This window comes from Myotis davidii, unplaced genomic scaffold, assembly GCF_000327345.1.
Source record: "Myotis davidii unplaced genomic scaffold, ASM32734v1 scaffold84, whole genome shotgun sequence".
NCBI classification, from domain to species: domain Eukaryota; kingdom Metazoa; phylum Chordata; class Mammalia; order Chiroptera; family Vespertilionidae; genus Myotis; species Myotis davidii.
In genome coordinates this window covers 840,505-866,745 of record NW_006295735.1, presented here as the reverse complement: position 1 = coordinate 866,745, position 26,241 = coordinate 840,505, and the positions used below count along the sequence as shown (strand labels likewise).

Sequence of the window (26,241 nt, the reverse complement as noted above, 5' to 3'; positions counted from 1 at the left end):
CATAATGTAAATATGCAGGATGTATTTAGGCAACCCCTGTGAAAGAGTTGTTCGACCCCCAAAGGGGTCGCAACCCACAGGTTGAGAACCACTTAATCGGTAATTTATATTGGGTATGAAAGGTGCTTCCACTGAGAAGTAAATTTGCAGCAATTCCTGTAGATGCTATGGGTAAAACAGTACCACCATGACCTCTAATATAAGGTATTAAAACTTTATACAGATATGTAGGTGAATAGGATTCCTAGCTGGCAGGCCCCTGACAGCAAGCTGGCCACCTTTTGATTCCATGAGGAATGGGGCTCCCACCTCACTCCTGTCAGGGTCCGGGGTGCAGGTAAATGGGGTTCCTGGCTGGCAGGCCACTGACAGCAAGCTATCCAACAGCAGATTCTGTGAGGAATGGGGCTGCCTCCTCCCTACTGTCAGGGTCTGGTTTGAAGGCCGGACTCAATACTTCCAAGCTCTGCTCCGAGTGAGAGTTCCTGCCTGAAACCTGGCCCTGAGGGTGGGTTCCTGCCTGAAACCTTGCCCTCTGGGATACAGCTGGGAGAGGGCGCAGCCGTTTCCAAGATGACCCCTGTAGGACTGACTTCCTTCACTTGGTAGCGCTTCTGGCCATGATGTTATGCCCAGGGTTTTTATATAAGTAGATTCCTATATTGATTGTGGAACTACAGGGTTCCTGCTGTTCTTTAGACACTGACCAATAAATCTTCAACTGTTTTCCATATTTCCCAAAAAAGAAAATAATCCAGCATATATCTAATGAAAGAGTAAAGTCACCCATTTTTCTAGCACTGGGGAGTAATTTAATGTTCTTCAGAAATTTGTGAGTAATTAATTTCATTTGAATAATCAGCATTTATAATCAAGTTAAGTAGCTATGGCTTAAGAATTTTGATTTGCTTCTTAATGAAATAATTTTACTAGGACCTATATAAAATTTGCAGCTTTAAATAATATTGACAACCTGTTCTTGATTTCTTTATTATCCAAATATGGGGGCTTTTAGAACATTTATTAGCATCACCATTTTCATTTTTATTTTTAAATGTATAAATATATTTTTATTGATTTCAGAGAGGAAGGGAGAGGGAGAGAGAAATAGAAACAACAGTGATGGGAATCATTGATTGGCTGCCTCCTGCATTCCCCATACTAGGGATCGAGCCAGCAACTCGGGCATGTGCCCTGACCGGAAATCGAACCATGACTGCCTGGTTAATATGCCAACACTCAATCACTGAACCACATGGGCCAGGCTAGCATCACAATTTTTAAAATGAAAATGTGAAGTTCAATACTGTTTCTCATGTATTGTAACAGAAACCCAAATTCTATAGCACAACCCACCCAAAAGAGTTAGCTTCTGAAGTTCTGTGTTTTAATTCTGAAGAGAATACGTGACTTGTTAATGCTTTCAAAAAGACCTGGTATATTTCGTAGCGAGAGAGCAGAAGCTTCACCCACTGCAGGTTTGCCCTGGCTGTGGACGATGTCCCGCTACCAGGGAGGCACAGCACGGGAGAGCACTATCTGCCTGTGAGATACCGCAAACACACGAAATGCACAAAAATCAGATCATGACATGTGCTCATTATCCAAGTTTAATAGACCTTAACATCTTGCTGCATTTGCTTTAGATATTTTATTTCAAAAATAAAATATTTTTGGTAAGGTGAAGCCCTCTGTGTACCTCTCCCTGATATTAGGGCCATGGCTCCCAAGAATAAACCTATTCTATGTTAGTTATCTTTTGTTGCATAACAAATTACCACAAAACACAGCTGCTAAGAACTACAGGCCTTTATTACCTCACACAGCTGCTGGTGGTCAGGTAGCCAGGAGAGACGCAGCTGGTAGAAGCTAGTGGTCCCGGCTCTGGCTCTGTCAGGAGGTGGCAGTCAAGCTGTCCTCAGAGCTGCCCTCATCTCCAGGTTCCCCTGGGTCTAGAAAACCCCTCCTCTCACTGACTGGCGTTGGCAGGCCTCCACTCCTCCAGCTGCAGGCTGCAGCCCCCTCCTGGGCTTGGCCACAGGCTGCTCACAGGATGGCAACTTGTTTTCCCCCATAGCAGCAGATCAGAGACTGAAAGTGGAATGCACAGATGGAAGCCATGGTCTTTTGTAGCCTAATTTGGAGGTGACACATTATCATTCCCTTCAGACCTGCTGCGGATGACACAGACCAGCCCATACACAGGGTGGGACAGGATGCACGGCAGTGTGAACACCGGACGATGGGAGTCTCTGACTGCCATCCTGAAGTCTCATTACTGCAACTCCAAGACTTTTTTTAAATGTTTTGACCGCATAAATATTTATAACATAAACTATGTAACATTTCTTTTTTAAAATTTTTTCATCTATACCAATAGCATACTGTATATATCATCCCACATACAAACTTATGTTTCTGAGATGTCTCCATGTTGATTCATATGAATCTCACTCATTCATTTTCTGTTTTTGGAATCCCACTGTAGAACTATATCATAATTTAGATATCCAGTATTTAATTAAAAGAGAGGTTGCTTTTCTCTTTTCACTATTAAAAATGAGCTGAATATTCCTAAACATGTCAGCTTGTTTACATGTACACTCGTTACTCTTTAAGGTAAATATTCAGAAGTGGAATTACTGAGTCAAAGTATGTATGTATATGTCTTCAACTTCGTTATATCGCCACGTTGTTCTCCAAAGTGGGTGTACTAATTAATACCTCTACCTGCTGTGATGCTTGCACCCTGTACTCCACATCCTGACCAACAGAGATATTATTTTGCCAGTCTGCTGGTGTATCTCACTGTGGCTTTGATTTACATTTTACTGATTAATATTTAAGAATTGACTATTTTTGCATGTTTATGGATCCTCTTCTGAGAATTACTTCTTAATATCTTTTGTTCCTTTGTCTATTCTGTTATTTGTCTTTTTCTTAACAATTAGAATACTTTTTACATATTCTAGATACTAATTATTTATTACTTAAGTGTATTAGAATAATCGTCTTCCAGTTTGTGACTTGATTTTCACTTTATTTTTAGTATCTTCGGATAAACTAAATTTTTAATAGCATAATAATATCTTGTTAAGGGCGATAAGGACACATATGTAATACCTTAATAAAGAAAAATAATAAATACATAATAAATGAATAAATAAAGATAAAAAATAACTTGTTAAAATCTTTTCTAGTGTTTTGACATTTTCAATTTCATATTTAAGTGGTTAATACAATTGGATTTAGTTTTTGTTAGGCCATCACTTTTGTTTTCATATGGATAACCATTTGTTCCAACACCTTTTATTGAATAGTCCATTCTTTTCTCACTGTGTACAGGGAAATCTGTGTCACGTATCAAGTTTCTATGCATCTGTAGCTGTCTACTTGTGTATACATTAAAGACCTCAGATGATGCTCTGACCGGTTTGGCTCAGTGGATAGAGCGTCGGCATATATATTAAAAAAGACCTCAAATGAGTTTGTTCTGAGACCTTACCTTGAATTCAGCACCATAGGGTTTACTCTAGGGCTAGGCTGACCCCTTAGCTTATGTGTAACTCCTTTCTCCAACAGTGAGAACATGACTGTCATGACCTACAATGTATTTACTTTTTTGCTCTATCCTAAAATAAACACAGAGTAGTTTCAATTGTTTACCCATTTATGTACAGTTCTTTTTGTCTTTAGCCTTATAATATAGAGTTAAGATAATATTTTTCAAAGTTATTTAATTTTTTTCTTCTCCATTTGCTTCAATGTGGGTATGATATTCATTTGTTAAAAAAAAAGGTTAATTGTTTGTATTCTATTTTGGGTTCCATGAACAGCTGGTTGATTTTAATTATTTCTCATTGTAATGAGTATGTCATACATTGGCATTGCTTTAACACACAAGAATACATGAGATCGTAAACTCAGAGGAGTGGCGCTCTCTCCTCTTCCCTGATATTACATTCCTCCCTGTCCCTCGTTCTTTCTGCTGCACTCCCACTAACCCTTTTGTATATGGGATTCATTGCTGGTCTATCCTTCTTTTTACAAAGTGTTTATTTCCTTATGTTTTTTCTTACCCTACAGTATATTCTTTCACACCTTGTTTGTTTGCTTGTTTTTCACTTATCAATATACATACTCTGGAACTCATTCCAAATAAATTCATATAAATCTTCTTTATTCCTTTTTTAAAAAAATGCTCAGTACTCCATTGCATAAATATACCATAATTTATTGAACGACTCTTCTGTGTATGTTTAGGTTGTTTTTTAAATATTTTTCAGCTAAAAACAATGGTATAATGAACAGCCTGTTCATTGTTAGAGATGTATCTTCAAAGCTAAATCCTAGATGTGCAATTTCTAAGTTAAAAAAAAAGGGGGGGTGATAATAGGGCTTAATTTCACACTGTTTTTTGAGAGTTACATGAGGTACTGCATGCAAGACTTAAGCATCTGTTAATAATCAATTAATGTTTATTATTAATCATAGCTCCAAAGTATGCATTGTTTATAAGGCTTTCTCTGAAGAGATATACCAATAGACCTTCATTACTTCTAAATGCTAATTCCTCTTCCAATGCAATAAAATATTCCAGGAATAAAAACCATCTCAAACTTTTAAAAATATTAGAAGCCAGAATGTTCCAGATTTCATCAGCCTATGAGGTCACAGCTTCATTTTATGCCAAATCACAATAGTCTAAACCCCCATCCTGTATGTCATGAAGAAGTTCAGGGTTTCTTTTCTGTCTTACAGATAACTAAGTACCTTGGGGACTCCTTAGGTGGCACCTTCCCCCCTGAACCATAGTTTGCTACCATGTTATAAAACCCAGTTTATCTCCCTCAAAGTAAAGTTCATTGGGCATTTTTCCACTTCTAAGAGTCCCTGAACAGGAGCTGTTACTCTCCCACCCCATCCCAAGGCCCTATCTGAGTTTTTCTGTGACCTCCTTCAAGGATATTTTGTCTATGGGAAATATCACTTCCTTCAAGGGACCTCTTATCCTTCTCAGGTAGCCCTTAAACGATAGCAGACAGCCCTCGCCGGCTTGGCTCAGTGGATAGAGCATCGGCTGGGGACTGAAAGGTTCCAGGTTCGATTTTGGTCAAGGGCACGAACCTCGGTTGCAGGCAGCAACCAATTGATATTTCTCTCTCACAATGGTGTTTCTCTGTCTCTCCCTCTCTTTTCCACTCTCTCTAAAAATCAACGGGAAAAAATATCCTCAGGGGAGGATAAAAAAAAAAAAAAAAGACAGCAATCAGCCCTAGCTGTGGTATCTAATTTCCATTTTCAACTAGAAGAAACCAAGGATCCTGGGGGGAAGGCTGCTCCTGGATCTCTAGCAGGAAATATTCAAGATGAGCGCAGAATCATGTTGTGTCAGAAAGCAAGGAAGGTGGACTAGTGAGTCGTGTCAGAAGGACACAGGAACCAACAAGAAGGCACTCCCATTGGCCGACGATGAGTAAACTGAGCAGCTAAAAGGAATAACTGCAATGGATTAAAACGCATAGTGTATATTAACATAAAAACATGAACTCAAATGATGTTTTGAAAAAGTGAGAGAAAGCAAACAACCTCATCAGATCCCATTGCAACACCAAGTCTTTTCAGAAAATTGGCCCTTAAAAGGAAAGGAATAAACATTTATCCTGTCTTTCCTGTATAAACTGTATTGCAGGGAACTGACATCACACTAGTTCCGTGATCGGCAAACTGCAGCTCGTAAGCCACATGCGGCTCTTTGGCCCCTTGAGTGTGGCTCTTCCTAAGCCTTAGGAGTACCCTAATTAAGTTAATAACAATGCACCTACCTATATAGTTTAAGTTTAACAACTTTGGCTCTCAAAAGAAATTTCAATCGTTCTACTGTTGATATTTGGCTCTGTTGACTAATGAGTTTGCCAACCACTGCCCTCGTTAATAACAAAAAATTCTTTTCTTACATCAAAATTCCAGTTAATAAATGCAAATGGATGATAGAATCAGAGCATCATGTTGCAGCTCCTATGAAATAATTGATTCAGGTAATAATCATGAGTAAGTGAAGTCATTAGATGAAAGGTTGATGGGAAACTTTATGATGGAGGAGATGAGACTCACTTCTGATCCACAATAGCTTCAGTACAAATGGAATGTCCAGACATCTTGTGCTTCCAGCTGGGATGTGATACGATGCCCACAACATTACATCCCAGGTATTGTTGCCCAAATAAATAGAGCCTGAGTCTCATCCAGCCTCAAGAACTAGATTTCACTTTTAGGGATGTAAGAAAAAGTGAAAATACATTATCAGGAAGCGAAAAGGCAAATCCAGAGTGTAGGGCGTTCTCCAAGCCACCCCATTCGATTTCTGAGCAAGTCAATGGCTTGGGTGGGGAGGCGGTGGGGGTAGCAGGGGAAGACTGCTGTTGATAAAAGAGGCCTAAGAGATTTAACACTTAATGTGATATGTGTACCTAGTTTGAGTCCTGATTCAAGAAAACTAGCAGTATTGTAGCAATGCAGGTTGGTGCAGCCACTATGGAAAACAGGATGGAGGTTCTTTAAAAAATTAAAAATGGAACTGTCTTATGACCCAGCAATTCTACTTCTGGTTATACATCTTAAAAAAAAAACTCAAAACACTAATTCCAAAGAATATATGCACTCCTATGTTTGTAGCAGCGTTATTTACAATAGCCAAAATCTGGCAGCAACACAAGTATCCATCAATAGACAAGTGGATAAATACAGAAGCTGTGGTACATACATACAATGGAATACTACTCAGCAATAAGAAAGAATGAGATTTTATTATTTGCCACAATATGGATGGACCTAGAGAGTATTATGCTAAGTGAAATAAGTTAGAGAAAGACAAGTACTGTATGATTTCACTAATATGTGGAACCTAAAGAACAAAATACATAAACAAACAAAATTGAACAGACATGGATACAGAGATCAGACTGCTGGTTACTTATTTCTGTAGATTCTTTTACATTTTTTAAATTGAACTGCATTTAATAAACACTGACTTTATAATCATGCAGAGTGTGTATACATTGTTTTGGGTCACCCTTTATATATGAATATAATTTTCCTTTTGTTTTATAAGTTTATCTTCTTTCTCAACAATGTGTCACCTTTCCATACAGTGGGAAGGTGTTGTATATCTATAGAATATTTTCCATTTCTAAGCTGTTACAAACTATGCTAAATTGAATATCCTCACACATACCCCTTGCATATTCTTGTGTGTATTATTGTAGAAGTGGAAATGATGGCTCAAAGTGTATGGACATTTAAAATGTTGACAGGGACAGGCATACTGCCCACCTAATGGACTATGCTAATTTACCTAGTTAAAAAAAAAAAAGATTTGAGTTTATTCTTTCAAGTTTGGGGCAAACATTCAGTCTGTTCTTATTTGATCACCAAATATCCTTGCCCTATAAGCAAATCTAAATAGTCTGTGCTACTTAATTAAAATCTGTTTGGAAAATCTCAAGTTAGTAAAATTAGGTAGATTTAACAATTGTTGTCTACTTAAGAGTCTTTGGCAAATTTAATGGGCAAAATGCAATCCTATGTTTCTGCAGATGATGCATTTCAGGATTTCTCCTTTGAAGTATCAGGAAATACAAAGTTAATCTTGTAAATATTATTATTCACATCTTTTACTTTCAGGATTACACAAATATATATTTTAAAGGCCACGTCTCTTTGGAAAAAAAAAAAAAAAAACAACCCTTTGCTCTTTACCTTTTTTTATTGTTAACTGTTTTCAAGATTACAAATTGTCCAGGAAAGTCAAGTCCCCTAAGGCTTTTCTGTTGATATGCCCAGGGGAAATGTTTGTCCCCAACTCCAAGTTTAATTGCTTAAGCCACTTTTGAAAGGTTTGTGAATGTCTGCCTGGGCAACCAATTTCACAATTATCCTATATAGTAATACCCCCAGCCAACCTCCCGCCTCCCCTCCCCACCCGTGCACGAATTCATGCACCCAGACTCTAGTATTTCTAATATAAAAATTTCATTAAGCAAGGCAAAAACTGCTCATGGCACACAAATTTGAAAATGAGCAATTGGTGATCCCCGGAAGCAACCAATACCCTGGGAGGAGGAGTTTCAGGAAAGGAACCGCCAGATACATCATGTTTATAAGTATGTTCACTTCTCAGGAAAATTGAAAGCCATAGTCTGAGCAGAGCCAAGCCTGTGGCAGTCCTGTCCGTAGTCCTCAGCGCAGACTACCCGTGGACGCCCGGCTTCTTTTGTGTTCCCTGCGTCCTCTCCAGGAGAGTCTGCGTGGTGCAAGGGCGCATCCTCACTCGGGCAGGGATGGGAGTGGCAGCCTCCGCCCCCCTCCCCTACCCTCTTCCCGGTAAGGGCGGGCTGGCCATCCTCTTCGGGGAGATGGCAATTGGTAGGTGCTCCATTGTTATGCGACTATTGATTCGCTTCGTTCGGAGGATTCCCGAGGCAAAGTGACCCTCCCTCCGCCTGCCCCCTCCCTTCCTGGCTCCCGCGCTGCTCCTCCCCGCAGCAGGATCCCAAGGCCGCCGCTTGGAGCCCCTCCTCCTCCTGTTCTTCTGGCTCCCGGATTCCTGAAGTTATTAGGAGAAATAAGGTAGCCAAGGGGACCACATGGAAGTTGTGACAGCTCCCAGCCGCGCACCCCTTTCGTTTGAGCCATTGCCTCGCCTTAGGAATTGCCACTGACACGTTGAATGAAGGAGGTCTTCCTGCCAGCCAACCTGCCGGGATGGGCCACTGCTGCTGCAAGCCTTATATCTGCCTTCAGTGCCTGGACAAGACGGTACTTTGCCTTCCCTCTCTCTCCTTCCCTCTCCTCTTCTGCAAGGGCAGAGGGAAAGCCGGAAGCGCCCCTCCTGCCCAGCTCCCCTCACCTGTGTGTGCGCTTTGTTGGCGAGCAGGAGGCTGCCCTTACTGGTTCCAGCGCGCTGGTCTCGCCCACTCTGCAGAGCCTTACATAATTCTGTACCCTGCAGTCCCACACGGAACTGTTGCATTTCCCGCAAACAGTCAGGCTCTGCTCAAACATCCTGAAATCCCAGGTGCCAAGAAACCCTCGGGATATTCCCAGTGCATTTTAAAGCACCTGTGAGACCTAAGATATTTTGGTGAGGAATTTAGATTAGCTAGACATGTCCTTCTCCGCCAACTGCTAACTTCGAAAGTTTACTACTCTTTTTTACAAACAGCATCCATCCTTTAATTCCTATGCGTAAGTGCAGAGCAGAAAGCGCCAGTACAGTCATTCTCTCTGGGCTTCTTGGCATCACCTGGGGTGAATAGCACAGAGGGGAATCCTAAGCGCCAGAGTCTGTGGGTGTGTTCCATCATCAGTGGCAGGAAATTCACGGCCAGGGACCTGGAAGTACAATACACGTGAGAATTGTATGACAGTTCCAACACAAAGCCTTTCTTTGCTTTTGACATTTGCCTACGAGCTTGCAGATGGAGTAGGATATGCTTTTAGTTTTACTACTAGAAATATGTTAGCCAGAAATCTTGTCTGTGTGATACATGCTCATGCTCATTGGGATTGCTCAGAGATGCCTGAAATGGGAATGAACAAGGGTGGGAATCGTCAGCTATAGAGATAGCTGGAGATGCAGCATGTGACCAGGTGAAGGAAATACATGGCTTACTATAAAACTCATTACAGGGGTCACTTGGGAACGTCTTAGTTATCAGTCTGTTTATAACTGTGACCTAAAGTCGGGTTATGAACCACGTAGGAAAATTAAACTGTTATTGGGAAACTCACCTAGTACTTTTGTTCCAATAGAAATAACTGTTTCAATGAGTATGAACTAAAATATTTATATACACATTTATATGCTTTTTAACAAAAAAATAGAAATATAAGACATTTGCACTCAGATGTTTGCAAATCCAACATTGAAGTGAGTAAGCCCTTCTTTCAAAAGGAATGGTCACAGAAAAGCATTGGAGAAAGCTTTATAACATGGGACAGATTTGCTATATGTACAATATTATGTTCCTATTCCTAAATCTGATACAAAATTTTTAAAAATAGAAGCTATAATTGCATTGAGAAAAATATATTTTAAAGTGAAACCCCTTTTTTTGTTTGTTTATTTCAAATCAAGTTCTTGAAAATAATTAACCCTGTGTCATTCCTTTTAGTTTGGGAAGATAATTAAAAGTTATTTCATCTTGCCTGGCCAGTGTTGCTCAGTGGTTGAACCCAGACATCACGGTTCAATTCCCAGTCAGGACACATGCCTGGGTTGCAGGCTCGGTCCTCCATAGGGGGTGTGCAGGAGGCAGCTGATCCATGATTCTCTCTCATCACTGATGTTTCCATCTCTCTCTCTGCCTTCCCCTCTTAAATTAATAAAAATATATTTTTACAAAAGTTATTTCATCTCTTTCACAGTGTGATATTTAAGTAACTTTCAAATAATCTGGCTTTGAAACATTCAAACTAATGCAAATTATTTTTTACTGATGAAAAATCAAAAGCATATACTGCATCTATCAACTTTCTCGTTGTGTTTATACCCACATTTCTTGACTTCTCTTTGCCATATTTTAGAATAATATTCTTGATGGAGATTCTGTAGATATGTATTCATGAGCGGGGTGCTCACTTTAGGAATTGAGGGCTTTCTTTTGTTAAATTTTAAAAAAAATTATTGTTTTACTTATTCGCCCACTTTTCAGGATAACTTCACAGGCAGTATGTCCAAATCGTCTGTTTAGTCAATGGTTACCTATTGGGCCAGGCATTGCATACTAAGATTATTATGGGATTCCAATACAATCGCCAAGTCTGGAAATCAATACTCCTTTAAATCCCATAATAAAATCTCTTAGTTCATCACATCGCCATTGAAAGAGGCCTGATAAAAATGTTGGTAAAGTTGTTTCTGGTTACTTTAGCCAAGCTTAATAACCCTTAAAAAAGAAAAAAATAAATATTTCCTCAGACTTTATATGGATACAAAATTAAAACCTTAAGTTTGAGAAATAAAAATAAATTTTTAAAATATGTTTTTATTGATTTCAGAGAGAGGAAGAAAGAGGGAGAGATAGAAACATCAATGATGAGAATAACTGATTAGCTGCCTCCTGCAGGCCCCCTACTGAGAATCAAGCCCGAAACCCACGCAGGTGTCCTGACTAGGAATTGAACTGTAACCTCATGGTTCATAGGTCAATGCTTAACCACTGAGCCACATCAGATGGGCTAAAAATAATTTCTTAACAGTTTGATCATAGTGCAGCTAAAGAGATTCTAAAATGACAATGAGATACTTTTAAGTAATTGGTTTCAGAGATGGGGCCAAGAAAACGAAATCTGAAAATGCTTCTTTAGCACTAATTTATGGGAGAAACTATAGAATCTTTCTTAGAGTATAAAACAGGGATGGGCAAACTTTTTGACTCGAGGGCCACAATGGGTTTTTAAACTGGACCGGAGGGCCGGAACAAAAGCATGGATGGAGTGTTTGTGTGAACTAATATAAATTCAAAGTAAACATCATTACATAAAAGGGTACGGTCTTTTTTTTGTTTGTTTGTTTTATTCATTTCAAACGGGCCGGATCCGGCCCGCAGGCCATAGTTTGCCCACAGCTGGTATAAAATAAATATAAAAGTGTTAGATGAACAAATGGTTATTAAAAACTGATTGTGCTTATGTGTTTTCAACTTTTTAAAAACCTATTCATTGACTATTGCTGGTTTACTCTGTGCCTACTTATTGTGGGGACTCTCAAAGAATTCTTCAAAGGCACATTTTGCCCAGTGGACTTTAGCAGTAACTTATTTGGTTGTATTACCTTTTCCAGAGAAATTACAAGTGGGGCAGGCAACAAAACAATAGAGCAATTAAAACATTAGTACAATAGTGTAGTATAATTAAGTGAGGTTCTGTGGTCCTGATCTTATGTGTTTCTGGAATCTAGTCAAAAGAGAACTTAGTGTGGAATTATAGGCAAGCTTCCTTGTAAAAAGTAGAACATGAATTTCATTTGGAAAAATGTGGAGGAGTTTTCATTAACTGTTGAGAAGGAATGGACTTCTAAGCAAGGAGCACCTGAGTAGCGGTGTTTAGCCCAGTGTGTGAAAGCTGCGAGTAAATGCAGTGGGATCTGGGCACATAGGCAATGTGGGGAAATATTTCCCAGGCTGAAAGCCAGACCCAGGTTTTTTAACTCGAATTAACACGTAGTGGGGTCCATCTTGGGATTTTTAGCTGTTAAGAAAGAAACATCCAAACCTGTAGAGAATTTTAATAATTTTATTTGAACCAAACTGAAGACACTACCAGAAAAAAGATCTCAAATTTTCCAGAAAATGACAGTTTTGCGGTTTTCCTTATGCAACTGGAATTAAGGAGGAAATGTATGGAAGATTACATGAGTGTGGGAGAAAGTAAGGTACAGGATAGTTCCCAAGATTATATGCTTCCTTGAGGGTGGTTCTGCCTCCAAGAGGCCTAAAGAAGAGGATTACTTGCCCAGGCCCAGTGGCTCAGTTAGTTGGACCACCCTATATAATAAAAGCCTAATATGCTAAGTGTCCAACTGCTTGTTCAACCATTTGACCAGTCACTATGATGTGCACTGACCACCAGGGGGCAGATGTTCTGACCAGTAAGTTAGCTTGCTGCTGGGCTCTGGCCAATCCAGACCAAGTGAGATGGGCCAGACACACCCTGGAGCTCTCCCGTGGGCCAACCTCCCACGACCCTCCCCAGTCCCAGTTGTGCACCAATGGGGTCCCTCAGGTTGACCCGAACCCTCTAGCAATCCAGGACCCCTTGGGGGATATCAGAGAGCCGGTTTTGTCCTGATCCCCGCAGGCCAGGCCAAGGGATGCCACCGGTGCACAAATCCATGCACCGGGCCTCTCGTGTGTTAATATAGATGCACAAGAGCAATGAACAGGGCTTACTTAAGGCACAGATGAACCTTTTTATAGGCCTGGGGAGTGACTACCCACCATGACCTGCTCAGTTAGGAATTTATGATCAGCTCCCCCTGTGAGGTTACTTTTGGGCAGATGTATTACAGGGCCCTTTTTTAACTACAGAGCAGAGCAGCGATTTGTAGAAAGACGTGTTCTACGGGTAGTTTTAAAGGAAATGCATAATCCAGGAAGAACTTTGAGACACCCAGATGGATCCCAAAGAGTACATTAAGCTGCAGGCTCAGCCTGCCTCTGGATCAAGCCAGCAGTTTTGCGGGTTCAGACCTCCTTACCCTTAACCTGCCAGAGCTGCTTGTTCTTATGGGCATTGAGTTATTAAGAGAAATAACCTAGATGCATAAACCAGAATGCCACCGTGCTTTTTAACAGTGAAAAGCAAGCATACGAATGCTCATCTGCCTGAGAAACATGTTATTTCTCTTAAAGTCAACGTCTAGCTTCTTAAGAAGCTTTGCTATAAGAATGGAACTGAGCCACATTGTTTAGGCGTTGATTTCAAGCCTGAAATCAATGCAGTTGAGAGGCTATGTGATTGTTATTACCTTGGTGCCTGTTTTTTTCTAAGTTCCCTTTGCTTTGCTTTTTTCACATAACTCACCTGGCTGGTGTAGTTACCTCTTTGTTTGTTTGGGGTTAATTGGCATATCTCTACCCTAATCTTTTCTGGGTTGCCTATAGTGTCAGAGGCTAATCTTACATGCCTTTTCTCTAAATTCTTGGTAGTGGTGGGAGTTGGGAGAAGGCACCTCCTGTCCCTCTCAGGTATGTGTGGGTGGTCTGACTAGTGAATTTGGGAAAGTGACTAGAAAGGTCAGGAAACTTCTTAAGTGATACATAAATGGATTAAAAATCATGGCCTGGCTAAGTTTCCTTTCTTTTGCTCATTCTGAGATCCAAAATTTCCCAGTGTTACTTTTTTGCACTCAGATTCATTCTCCTTGGGACCCTGGAAGTCTCTGCGGTCTCTAATTGACCATTACAATCCAGGTGTGGCATGACACCCCCTGATTAATGGCAGCCTCTTGGGCAAGCTGGTCATTTTGTCACACTGGCACTCCCCGCCATGCAGAAGGGCAAAGGCTGGAGCAAAGCACCTTCAAATTTAGTCTCTCCGATTTTTAAAACAAGATACGTTTTGCTCGTTTTTCACACAAGGAGACGTTGACATGTGTTTGAGAATATTAATATGAATAAAACAGTCCCTTTGACCAGTCTATATTAAACTTCATTTCTGCATAGAGAGGCAGATACAAAAACACAGTGGCCTGTGGTTAATTGTATGTGAAAGTAATAATATAATAATACTCGTTGATTGAGTCAAGGCATGGCATCAGTGCTGCCTTAAAGCCATAACAACCAAAATGAAAGACGAAAGGTCAGGCACCTCCCAAAGGAATTTCCATAGGGTTATGTTATGAATCTTGCCAGTCTCCATCATCTGATACTGAAAATGTGGCGTGAAAACAGTGCTGAAGACTTAGAAGATCTGTTGTGTCCTCTTGTGGCTGCTTCGTCTTGAAATACAAAAGAAAATGTTTCCCCACGTGACCCAGTCCTAACTCGTAGAATTAAACCATAACCTGTACTCCTGGAACCCGGGGTGAAAAGCAATATTGATTCTGGGAAGAATGAAACATTTCTTAATCTCTTTGTAATTTCATGAGCATGTCCCTTTGAATTTCAAAAATTCACAACAAAAGGATGAGGATGTTTCCTCAAAGACCAAAATTCTGTAGATTTCTTCTTCAGCTTCCTGTCTGGGTCTTTTGTTTAACCTGGAAAAAAAGTGGCTCAGCTCATGTGGCTGAATTTTCCTGATCTTCACTGATTTGGGGACTTGCTAAAAAGATAGGAAAAATTAGTTGGGGGTCGTTTGGCTTACATGTGTATGTTTAAATTTTACATATATATGCCACCTATAAAAAATATCATTTGGGGAAGAAGGAGCTGATAAAAACAGAATGACAGTGAGTTTTATGAAATTGTCATCAGTAACCCTGTGGCCAGTCAAGAACTCTTTCAGGGGGAATCAGACCAGAGGCAGAACCTTGGTGAGGAAAAGAGAAGCGCCCCTCTGAAGTGGGTGACAGGTTCCCAGAAATAGCCCCAGTTCCTCGGCCTTTGCCTGGGGCGCGCCCCTCAGATCCACCTGCTTGTTCATCCTCTGGTCTCAGAACATCTTCCTGCCAGCCGTGCCCCATCGAATTGTATTGCGCTGTTTTATAATCGCTCACTCCTTCACTGACCCTGGGAGACTCAAAGGCTCCTTGAAGGCAGAAATATCCTGCCTGGCATGTCTGCCTGGCACTTAGTGGACACTCAATACAAGGTTTTGCATAAATTTCCCATTTCTGGTTTGGTTGGGGTGAAAGCACCTCAGATTCACCCAACATTCAGTTTTAATAATAAATAGGCTGTTCTGATGATGATGATGATTATTATTATTTACAATCTTCACCCAAGGATATTTTTACATTGATTTTTAGAGAGAATAGAAAGGAGGGGAGAGACAGAGAGAAACACTGATGTGAGAGAGACACATTGATTGGTTGCCTCCCGCATGCCCCAGACCAGAGTCGAGAGCCTGCAACTGCTTTGGATTCTGGTTCATGCCCTTGACCAGAATTGAACCTGGGACCCGTTAGTCTGCAGGCCAGTGCTCTATCCACTGAGCCAAACTGGCTACGGTCTGTTCTGTTGGCTTCTAATTCAAGGAGGGGCTTAGCTGCTGGTGCCCACTAGGAATCACGTGGATGATGTTAACAAGGAGAGACTTGTTCACATCCTGTTACCACCAGGTTCACATGTTAAAATAAGAGAGTGTGGCAGGTTTGCCTGGGCTTGGCCACACATCCAGTTGTTTGAAGTTAATGGAATGATTAGCAGGTCCTATGCTTTGCCAGGCGTCTGTAACCCCCAGAGATTGTGAGCAGCCCCATGGGAGTGATATCTGAGAACTGTAGGCTTCACTCTAGCAGACTCTCGGGGGTCTTCTGAAGGCTCATGGAGGGGAGACTGGAGGGCTCATGGGTCAGCTCATTTGGATTCCTCTGTAACTGCAATGTGCCACACTGGAGGGAATAGAGAACTCAGAGTGCAAAGCAGAGGTCCGTGACCAAATATGAGAGGTAGCTGATAAGACACAGCTGCTGGTATGGGCTCAGTTGAATGTTCTCCAGGGTCCGTTCCAGTTAAGCCTGTCACACAGTAAACAGAGGGTGGCCTTCTTAGACTTGGCGATTTCTGGACTGTATCACTAGGATGGTTGGGATGGTTAATCCTGAGCTCTATTTTTAGCCCTTTGGAGTGAAAGCAGGAGTCATGTGCTTGGCCGCAAGAAGGAATTTTCCTCTCATCCCCCATGTAGGGAAGCACTGGCCTAACACTGGGCTGAACAGGAGGCCTGGATCGCATTCCAGTCACCCCCATGTCACCACCCCGGACCTGGCTTAGCTGGGGCACTGAAGGGGCATGGTGGCACGAGTTCCTTTCCACGGGAGCCTTTGGGGCAGCCTCACTCCTGGGTATGGAGCAGAACCTGAGGGCCTAGCAAGGCAGCTGTTGGGATCTATTTACTATGATGGATGGAGAACAACTTTTTGAGGCAAAGAGGAGAGAGTGAGGGCCCCTTTAAGCTCACTGCTTGCCCAGGACAGTGTTCCCGCAGTCACAGCCTTGGTTATTGCATGGCAGGGCAGCACCCGTCATTCCGGTTTAGCCAGCAGAAAACAAAAGCTAGCGTCATTGATGCAGAGAATTCAGAAATTAGAAAAGTGGGTGTTTCAAGAACAAGCACTTAGGGAAGGCCTGTTGCCAAAGTGCACAGGCTGGTCGTCGGCAGCAGAGCATGGCCGTGTCAGGGTCCCAGCAGCAATATATTCACTCAGAGGCCATCGGAGAGGGCTGGGGAAAGCCGATAGGGAAAGCGGAATAGCTACCCACTCAGCAGGTACAGCCCCACACAGGCTACACTGCAAAGGTCCTGTCACCCAACAGACAAATCAACACCACGGACAAATCCGAGTGGTTCAGGTGGTGGGTGGGGTGTGAATACAGCTGGGGAACTTTTCATTGAAACAGTGGTCAGAAGCTGACACGGACTCTCTCCCATCAGACACGGAAATCTTCGTGGTAAGAAGTGTTAGGAGCGCATCTGAGGAGCAATGCAGTTTGAACCTTGATGTTACGTCTAGATAAGCATGGATAGGAGGGGCGAATCTCGGTGTGTCAGTGTTTGATTAAGAGTGTGATTCTGGGTTAAAGCTCCTGTATTTGCCACTTCTTGGCTGGTTAGGTAACCATACAGCCCCAGTCTTGTCCTCCATAAAGGCAAATAAAAACCCAGGACCTGTTGGCTGAATTTGGAGGAGTCGTGAGGTATAGGGCTTACCTGGCGCAGTGCCTGGCGCGTAGAAAGTGTTTGCTTATGTGAGGCAGCTGACCCTTCCTTGGCAAGCCATTTGATGACTATAGTTTCAAACTAGTTGGTTTTCTCGCCTGCACTTGTAACGGGGTGGGGATGCGGGTGGATGGGATCATTCTCCTCCTCAGTCTCTCTCAACCTCCTCAGCTTCCCTGAGCAGGTGCAGGGTCTCCTCTCACCTGCTTCCTGCCTATTTCTCCTTCCTTCTTTTCTCTCTTCCCACCCCCTCCCTTTCTTTTCTTCTCACTTGTGTTTCTCCTACAACAAAGGGAGTGAGACAGGCCTGGCCACGGATATCAGAATTAGCTTTTCCCCAAAGCGATCAAGTCCAGAGTCTTTGTGGACCAGCTCCAGGGCAGTGAGCACTGTCCCCAGCTGAGGCCCGTCCTCCTCCCTGCTGAGGCCTCCCCTTCCCAAAACCTCTGATTCCCCGGTGGCTGAAAGTGGCCAGGGCTTTAGTATGACAGGGAGATCCCCCAGGCATGCTCACATTCCCTTCGGGGCTTCTTTCCCAAGGGCTACTACCTGGAGCAGAGGGAACTCTTGGCTTTGGGTTAGAAATACAAGTTCGTTTGTTGTTTATTAAGTTCTGGTTGTTCACTGCCTGACCGCCTCTTGGTGCCCACACCTCTCTGACCGCCTCTCGGTGCCCACACCTCTCTGACCGCCCCTCGGTGCCCACACCTCTCTGACTGCCCCTCGGTGCCCACACCTCTCTGACCGCCTCTCGGTGCCCACACCTCTCTGACCGCCCCTCGGTGCCCACACCTCTCTGCACTCTGAGAGTAAATATGTGAGTGATGCTATTTCTGGTCTGAAAAGTATAGTATTTTTATCCTCTGGCTCTGCTTAGGAACTAAGAATATTAGTGTTCAAAAGTATTCTGGGTAGTAGAAACAAGTTAGTTTTTTCATTAGATTACGATTATTGTAGAGTGAATACTGGGATTTACCCTCTCCAGAATACCAGATCTTCTCAACTGGTAGCAACAAGCTGAATGTCAGCTGGCCATATCGTATAGAACAAGCATATGGTCACTGTGATCAGTCTGATTAAAATGCATTCCCTGTTCTGTTCTGCCTTTGAACTTGGAGTAGAATCAGGGCACAGCCAGGAAGGTGCTGTAAAAAGTAAAAAATAAAAAAACAGTATGAGATCGGCATAAAAATGTTAAACACATTTTGGCTGTTAATATGAAAAGCACCTATTATCTATAGGATGCTATCTAGTTACAAATACAATAAAAGGAAACAGAGGAGTGATAATAACATTAACCCCTGTGGGGAGCTTGGTAAGTGCCAGGCACCGTTCTAACGACTTCACATATATTAATTCATAACCCATCAGGACAGCCCTGTACCATGGTCTTGGCACTGAGGCAGCTAGGCTTAGTGATCAGGAAAGTACACACACGCAGGTGGGATTTCTAGGCTTCAAATTCGGGGGAGGCAAGGACGCTCCGGGCTGGGATGGGAGGAGAGAGCTTCAGGAAAGAGATGGGCCCATTGGCCCTCAAAGGACATATCATTGCTACATTGTTCCTAAGAGAACCATGAGCTAATTAATGACTGTTGATACCTGGGCCCAAAATATCTCTCAGTTTATTCTGCAAATAGAGTTTTATTTTAACATTATGAAATTATGGCTTTGCCTAGCAAATGCCTTTTGGATAAACTGAAACCCTTCCCTTAATCCAAAGTGACAGAGGTGTTACCGAGGTCTAAACGCAGCAGACACAGAAACAAGATTGTGAAAGCTGTCTGTTCAAGTCTGACACAGGTTCTCCGGAGGTGATAAAACCACAGTCAAAGGAGGTTAATAAAGGGAGAGCACTCACAAGGCCCCCGGGACACTCACGCTGGATATTTGGAGCACATTGTAGCCAGTATCTCCTCTTCAGAAATGTTTGCTTTGGGACTGGAGTACGTTCTACAGAATGATAGAGACTTTATATTTTGGGGTCTCTCACTTGAAGAGAATTTACATGGCACATCTTTCTTAGTTATTGTAGTAGTAATAAAATCACAAGAAAGGTAAATGTTTATGGTGACTCAATAACAAAGATTATATGTTCAGCATTGCTTCAACTACTTTTCTCTTGTGTCATAGAATGTATTGTTTGCAACCAGCTTAGCAGTTATTTAGTTGCAAATGATGTATTTTTACTAAATGACATTTCAAGGGAGAGATTTCTTCTTATTCCTTCTATTGATACAGAATTCAACACACACCAAAAAAAAAAAATACTCTGAAGCCTTATGTTTTATTGCTGGTCTAATTACAAAGAGAAATGTTTACGTTACAGGCTGCGCTCAGTATTCACTAGAGAGCTGACCGTGCCTCTTTGGATGAAAGGGCAAGGTTGAGAAGGCAGTTAGTAAAATAAGCATTTGCCCCTCAGAGAAATACTCATGCGCATTTTCATAGTCAAAACTCGCATAAGAGTGTTAACTAACAATGTACGATAATATATAACAGTAGATTAATGTGAAGGACATAGAGATGCAAAAAAGTATTGAAGGGTGATCTATTCAAGAGCAGTACGGAGAAAAGCACAACCAAGGATAGCATTAATATTATATGCAAGCTGTGCACTTTGAATGTGATCCAAATAAGTAAGACTTGGCTTTGTATATTTTTATATGCTTGTATAATGAGAAAATTTTCTCCTTAAGCTTATAAATATTTGCTTAACATGATTCATTAATTAAACATGTGGAAGTGCTTATCTAGCATAAAACTAGGGGACTCTCAGTGTTCGTTTTGTTTTTTCAGAATGAAAGTGCCCTTGTGAAAGAAAAAGAGCTGTCAATCGAACTTGCCAACATCAGGGATGAAGTTGGTAAGTAGGGCATTGAAAATGAGGAGCGGGCAGAATGTCTTTTCCTGATACCTGTGAATGTGTAACAAAAGCAATTATGCCTCATGTAATAAGCCAGAGCAAAGCTGCCTAGACAAATGAAGTGTCTTACCAGCACGACGGTGGGCTGTTTGCAGCCTTGCAGGGAGCCATACTTTTTATGTCTCTGGTTATAAAGCAGCTTCGTAACAGTTCACAGTGGAGCTAATCAGGCCTTGACTCTGCTCCTCGCAGATGGCAGCCCATCCATCCATCTGTTTGTGCTGTGACAGGCAACGCTCCATGTAGGCCCCCCTGGGCAGGCAGAGCGCCAGGATCAGCAGCCCAGCTGTGGTGGGCTACGCGAGGCGCTCTGAAAGATGCAAGTGTTCCATGGCTGCCTGCCCTACCCCCAAATACTCTCTGATAGAGCACTAGGTCAACAACACAAATTTGGGTGGATCAAATGCTGAGGTTCGTGTTGAAACTCCCAGTCTGCTGTTCAGTCTGAACCACGAGAGACCTCACAACTGACAGGACGGTCCCCAGACTCTGGGGCTTTCACTTGAAGCCAAAAATCAGACCAAGTATTTGCTATCTTCCCTTTCTTGATCCCATTTCACTCTTGAGAACCTGCTATTCTTTTCTCCCAAGAAGCAGTCAGCAAAAGTGAGATAAATATAGTCTATCCCCTTATTCTTCTCTTTCCAGAGAGCATTTGTCCTCTGCCCACTGTAGTCCTGGGACAGCCCATATATGCAGGGTGGCTCTCTCCAGGAGCAGAGGGACAGAGCAGGCCCAGCCATCCAGCGCCTTTTCCTCCAGCCTGTAAAGGTGACTCATAACTATTAGGTTAGTAGTGCCTTCCACCCAAAACAGAGGGGGCTGTCTTTCACTCTTGGGTGCATCCCTCCCCAGAGAGATGTCTGCACCCTGTAGCCAAGCTTTGGACCTGGGGGTGTGCACCCTGACCTAGCTGGGTGTGGTGGGCCAAATCCAGTGCAGCTTCCCTCTCTCCTTTCCAGAAGCTTCTAAATGCAGCAAGAACCACACAAAGATTACACTGAGTTTTTTGTATTTGTCTTATTTCATTTCTGTATTAGTGCTAAGAATAGAAACAGAAATTGCCTGCCAAATGAAAAAGCCATGGGTAGGGGGAGGGCGGATGGCCTTGGCATCCCGTGGCCTGGCCACTCAGCCCAGCATCCGGCCCCAGCAGACACTTAGGCAGCAAGTGCCTGAGCCGCTGTAGAGACTGCATTTGTGAAGGTAGAAAGCCAGGGGAGTATGGGCTCAACATTAACTGAAGTTCATAAATTCTAGTGTCTTGACCTGCAAGGTATTCCCTCGAGAGGAAAACAGAATTAAGCTTACAAACCTGACTTACAGATGATGGTAGACAAAGAGAGATCGTCAAGACTATCTCTCTTTAGAAATGAGGAATTTCTAAAGCTGGTAAATTCAGACTTGGAAGAGGGGAGGAAGCTGCAAAAAGTAGGTTATAGCCTGCAATAGGGCATTCCTCTGAAAGGGGCTCAAAGGCAGCCCCACTGCAGCCCACTGTGCCCCAGCTGGCATGGGGCTGCTGCCACCCACATGGAGAAGTGCTTTTTTCTGTGTGCACAAAGGCGCCATGTGGGCCAGCTGTGGGCCAATGCTATGTACCATGAGTGGTGACTAAGACGCAACTTGTGTTCTCAAGCTTACAACCAAAGGCTGTGGAGAATCGGCTATCTGAGATGGGCCTTGTAGGACAACTAAGATTTGGGTAGATGCATGGAGGAAGGGGAGGAGTACAATTATTGAGCACATACTGAAACCTGCTACCCCAGTAAATGTGCCCTGGACCAGTGGGTGCCACAATCATTTTTAGGCATTACTCATTTTGCACACTTACAGAAGGAAAAACTATGCATTTCCTCATTCATCTTTTCATGGTATGAAAAAAACTTTTCATGCTTAACATTTAATAGTTATAAAACATTCTATCATACTTGTAAACTAGAATAAGCTACTGTTGGGTCCAAGTTCTGCCGCCAGGGACCTGACCCCTTTGGACACCAGAAATTGGAAGAATACATGGGTGGCCATAGGTAGGTGGGACATACTTTATTATGAACAAAGCAGCCAACAACTGGCTGGTCAGTGGCACCTTATATACTCACTCAAACAAAAGAGGCCTTGTGCCAATTAGTGACGTCTGTGCTATATTAAATAAGCAGGTTATATAAGGGTGCGCTTGGGCAGTGCATATAGTGCTACTGCTGAGTCATTGCCCTCAACCATGCATAGGGCAAAGGGGCCTTTAACAGAGTAATACTGCTGTGTCATTGCCTCACACATGCGTATGGGGAGTGGACCTTTAACCTCTGGCATACTCTGGTCAGAACCCCCACAGCTACTCTTCCCCCTTTGAGTATTTGGGGTTTTATCACTTTTTGCTCTTATGCAACAACAAATGTACTATTCGCAAATTACTTTTTTCCTCTTGTATTATTTTCCTGCAATATAGTCTCAAAAGTATGGACCAAATTTTGATAGGATTTGATGTTTGTTCTAAATTCACCTGTATGTGAAGTGTCCTTTTTTATATTTATTCTGTCAATAAAGGTAAAAGATTATGGTGTATTTAATCTCATTGAATTTAGGGTTGCCATATAGAGAGGAAATTAAATCTCTAACTCTCTCTCTCTCTCTCTCTTACACACACACACACACACACACACACACACACACCTGACAAGAGACAGATAATATCCAAATATGTACCAGCGTGTACTTTGGGATGATATTTTTCTGGTCCAAGAGTAGAGTCCTTTGTGGAGTAGCTGAAAATTGTTGTCAGTGGTGTTATGTTGTATCCTCTGTGGAGAAAGGGATCTCTGGTTCTCCTCCTGAGAGCTTCATCCATAAGTCACCCTCCAGGGATGATGGCTCTTGTCTTGTCTTTGGAGCTGGCCTTCACTGGGTCCGTCCTTGGAAAAGTCTTCCCAAGCTAAGTGGTTGAGGGGTGAAAGGAAGCCAGGATCCAACACCACATCCAAGGAAGGAGGAGCAGAAATGCTAGTAAGAGGTTTAACATTGGATTTTTTTAATTAATTTTAGAATTTCCCCAAAAATGTAATTTTTAAAATCTGAGCCTTGATTTTTGCATAGTCATTCTCCAAATTTGGAAGTCAGATATTGAATAAGTGAAGGGTTGCTCTTATAGGTGTAAATGCTGAAATAGACTTAGAAGATGTTCTTCCTAGAAGCAGGTCTCCTTTGGAGACCTTAGTCTTCACATTGTTAACTGCTATCAGGCAGATGTTTATGATCCTCTCTCCAGCAAAACTGCCCTATTAGAAAATCTGAGCCTTAAAATAATATATTAGATGAATTCCACCAGACACAGAAACAGATGCAGTGCATAGCTAGTTCAGATGGAGCCTCTGGCCGACACTCCTGGTTGGCCCTGATGTTCTCCCAGCCAGACACAGTGCTGTTGAGATATACATGCAAACTTGAGCTGGGCCAGCACTAATCCCATGACACGCCTCCTGCCTTATTCCTTCCTGCGGGCTGCTCACAGCTGTGACTGCCTGAATTTGGTGTGAAAGTGCCTCTCATCTTTGAAGTTCTCAGTCCCCTCAGCTGCCCTCCTTCTGGTCTTATTTACCTACCACTGGTCCCAGTCCCCAAGGCTGTCGTCTGCTTCCACACATGGCTTCCATCACCCTCTCCTAGCCCGCTTCCTCTCTAGAACTTGTTATAACCTGTACTCTGGCTGTTCCCACCTCAATCCAGGTCCATTGGGTTTTTATCTTTCTGCCAGCTTCAGACTGAAGATGGACTTTTCTTTTTTATCCCTATTTAACACTTTAATAACAGTATGAATAGTTTTAAAACAGAAAGCAGTTTTGAACAAAGCAATCATTCTGGCAGAGTTTCTTGGGTATTGTACAGAAACTCAAATGGTTAAATCTACATTTTGACTAGAGTCAACCTATTGAAATAAAGCAAAAACAAAAAACAAACAAAAAAACGGGGATGTTTTATAATATAAAATAAGAGATATTAAAGGATTCTGACAGCTTTGATATGACAATATGATAGGAGTCTATGTTTGTAACAATATGCCACAAATTGTTTTTTTTATGTTCTTAAGTTACTACAAGAATGGATTTTTCAATGTATTCTCATTTGTAACTAGCAACCCACATGTACATACAAACACCACTGTGAGTTTGTATGTGTAATGACTTTACCTATCTGAGTTATACATATAACTTGTCTTCCAATTTTATAATTATAACCCCTTATATTTACCTAGTGCTTAGTACTTACCAAGCTCTGTCACACATATTTTATTTATTCATTCCAAAAACTCACTGAAGTAGGTGTTGGTATCTTTATTTTATAGAAAATTGAGGCCCAGACAGATTAAGTAACTTTACTAAGAACATACCACTGGTATGGGACAGAGTCTACTCTTAACCCAAGTCTAAATCTTCTGCACACAGTATGTAAGTTTTCCATGGCATCTCAGCCCCACCACCAAATTATTTTTGTAATTTTTAATTTAGTAAATTGAAAAATCAGATAAAATAAAATAGCCTTTTCTTCCAGTTCCGTATGACTTTGTCACAAAATCATAACAGATGCTGGTATGGATCTGTCCAAACGTGGAGTAGATTGTGATTCTATAACATTTATGATGTTCATTGGTCCCACACTGTTCATTAGGGTTGGGTTCAGGGGCAAAAAGCAAACTCCCCAAAGAATGAAGCTTACTCAAGATAGATTTTTATGTCTCTCTTATATAGAAGTCAGGAGGAACCCCCAGGGGCAGGTATGGTTCTGCGCCACAGAGTGCACAGGGGCCCAGGACGCTTATGGCTCACTGTTCTACTGCCCAAGACTGTGGCCCTTGTCCTCATGGTCCGGCATGGCAGTGGTGCTACAGCCATCGTATCTGCACTGCAGGTAGTGGGTGGAGGAAGGAATGAGCAAAGAAACAGAGAGTGCTCTCTTTGGGGGAAAGTTTCCAGGAACGACACTTCAGCTTAGGTCTCATTGGCCAGAACTAAGTCACAAGACAACTTGCATTAAAAAAGAGATTGGTAAATGTGCTCTAATACCTTGCCCAGGTATTATATGATTGCTATGGAAGAAGGGGAGAATGAAAATGGAGGACCACTGGCAGCCTGTGCTATGGGGCCAGAATTGCCTGTCAGTCAGTTGGGGAGAATAATCCTGTCACACTCACCGATGAGAGCAAAGGATCGAGCGGAGTATTAGGCAGACTAGAGAGGGCTTAACATGGTGCCAATTCCCTTACTTTACATTAGATTCTTCCATCTTCCTTCCTCTCAGAGCTTTAAAAAAGGCTGAGTCAAAATGCAAACTTTAAGAAGTTACCTCAGAAAAAAAGTAATTAATCTTGGGATCACAAACATAATGGATATTTTCTTATTTATAAAAATATATCTTCTAAGCACATCAGTTAAACCCTTTTCAATTATAAAGACAGATAACTTTAAGGTAAAAGGATAGGTAGAAAGATGTACTATGCTAACACCAATCAAAAGAAAAATCAGAGTGTCTCAGTGATGGCGAACCTATGACACGTGTGTCAGAGGTGACATACGAACTCATTTTTCTTTGTTAAATGGCATTTAAATATATAAAATAAATATCAAAAATATAAGCCTTTGTTTTACTATGCTTGCAAATATCAAAAAATTTCTATATGTGACACGGCACCAGAGTTAAGTTAGGGTTTTTCAAAATGCTGACACGCCGAGCTCAAAAGGTTCACCATCACTGGTCTATGTTAATGTCACTCAAAGTAAACTTCAGACCTGTAATATTAGTAGGGATGAAGATGGCCATTACATAACAATACTAAATGTCTGTGTACCTAACAACAGAGCTTCAAATCACATGAAGCAAAAACTGATAGAACTAAAATGAGAAATAGACAAACCCATAGTTATGGCTGGGGACTT

At 42.0% G+C, this 26,241-nt stretch overlaps 1 protein-coding gene across 1 annotated transcript in view; it reads left to right on the top strand.

The window, feature by feature from the left end:
• Positions 1–26,241, top strand: part of MTUS2 (microtubule associated tumor suppressor candidate 2) — a 529,958-nt gene that overhangs the window by 458,168 nt on the left and 45,549 nt on the right. Inside the window, 1 exon segment of the mRNA XM_006770370.2 lies at positions 20,188–20,254. Within this exon segment, the coding sequence (XP_006770433.2) occupies positions 20,188–20,254 (67 nt within the window).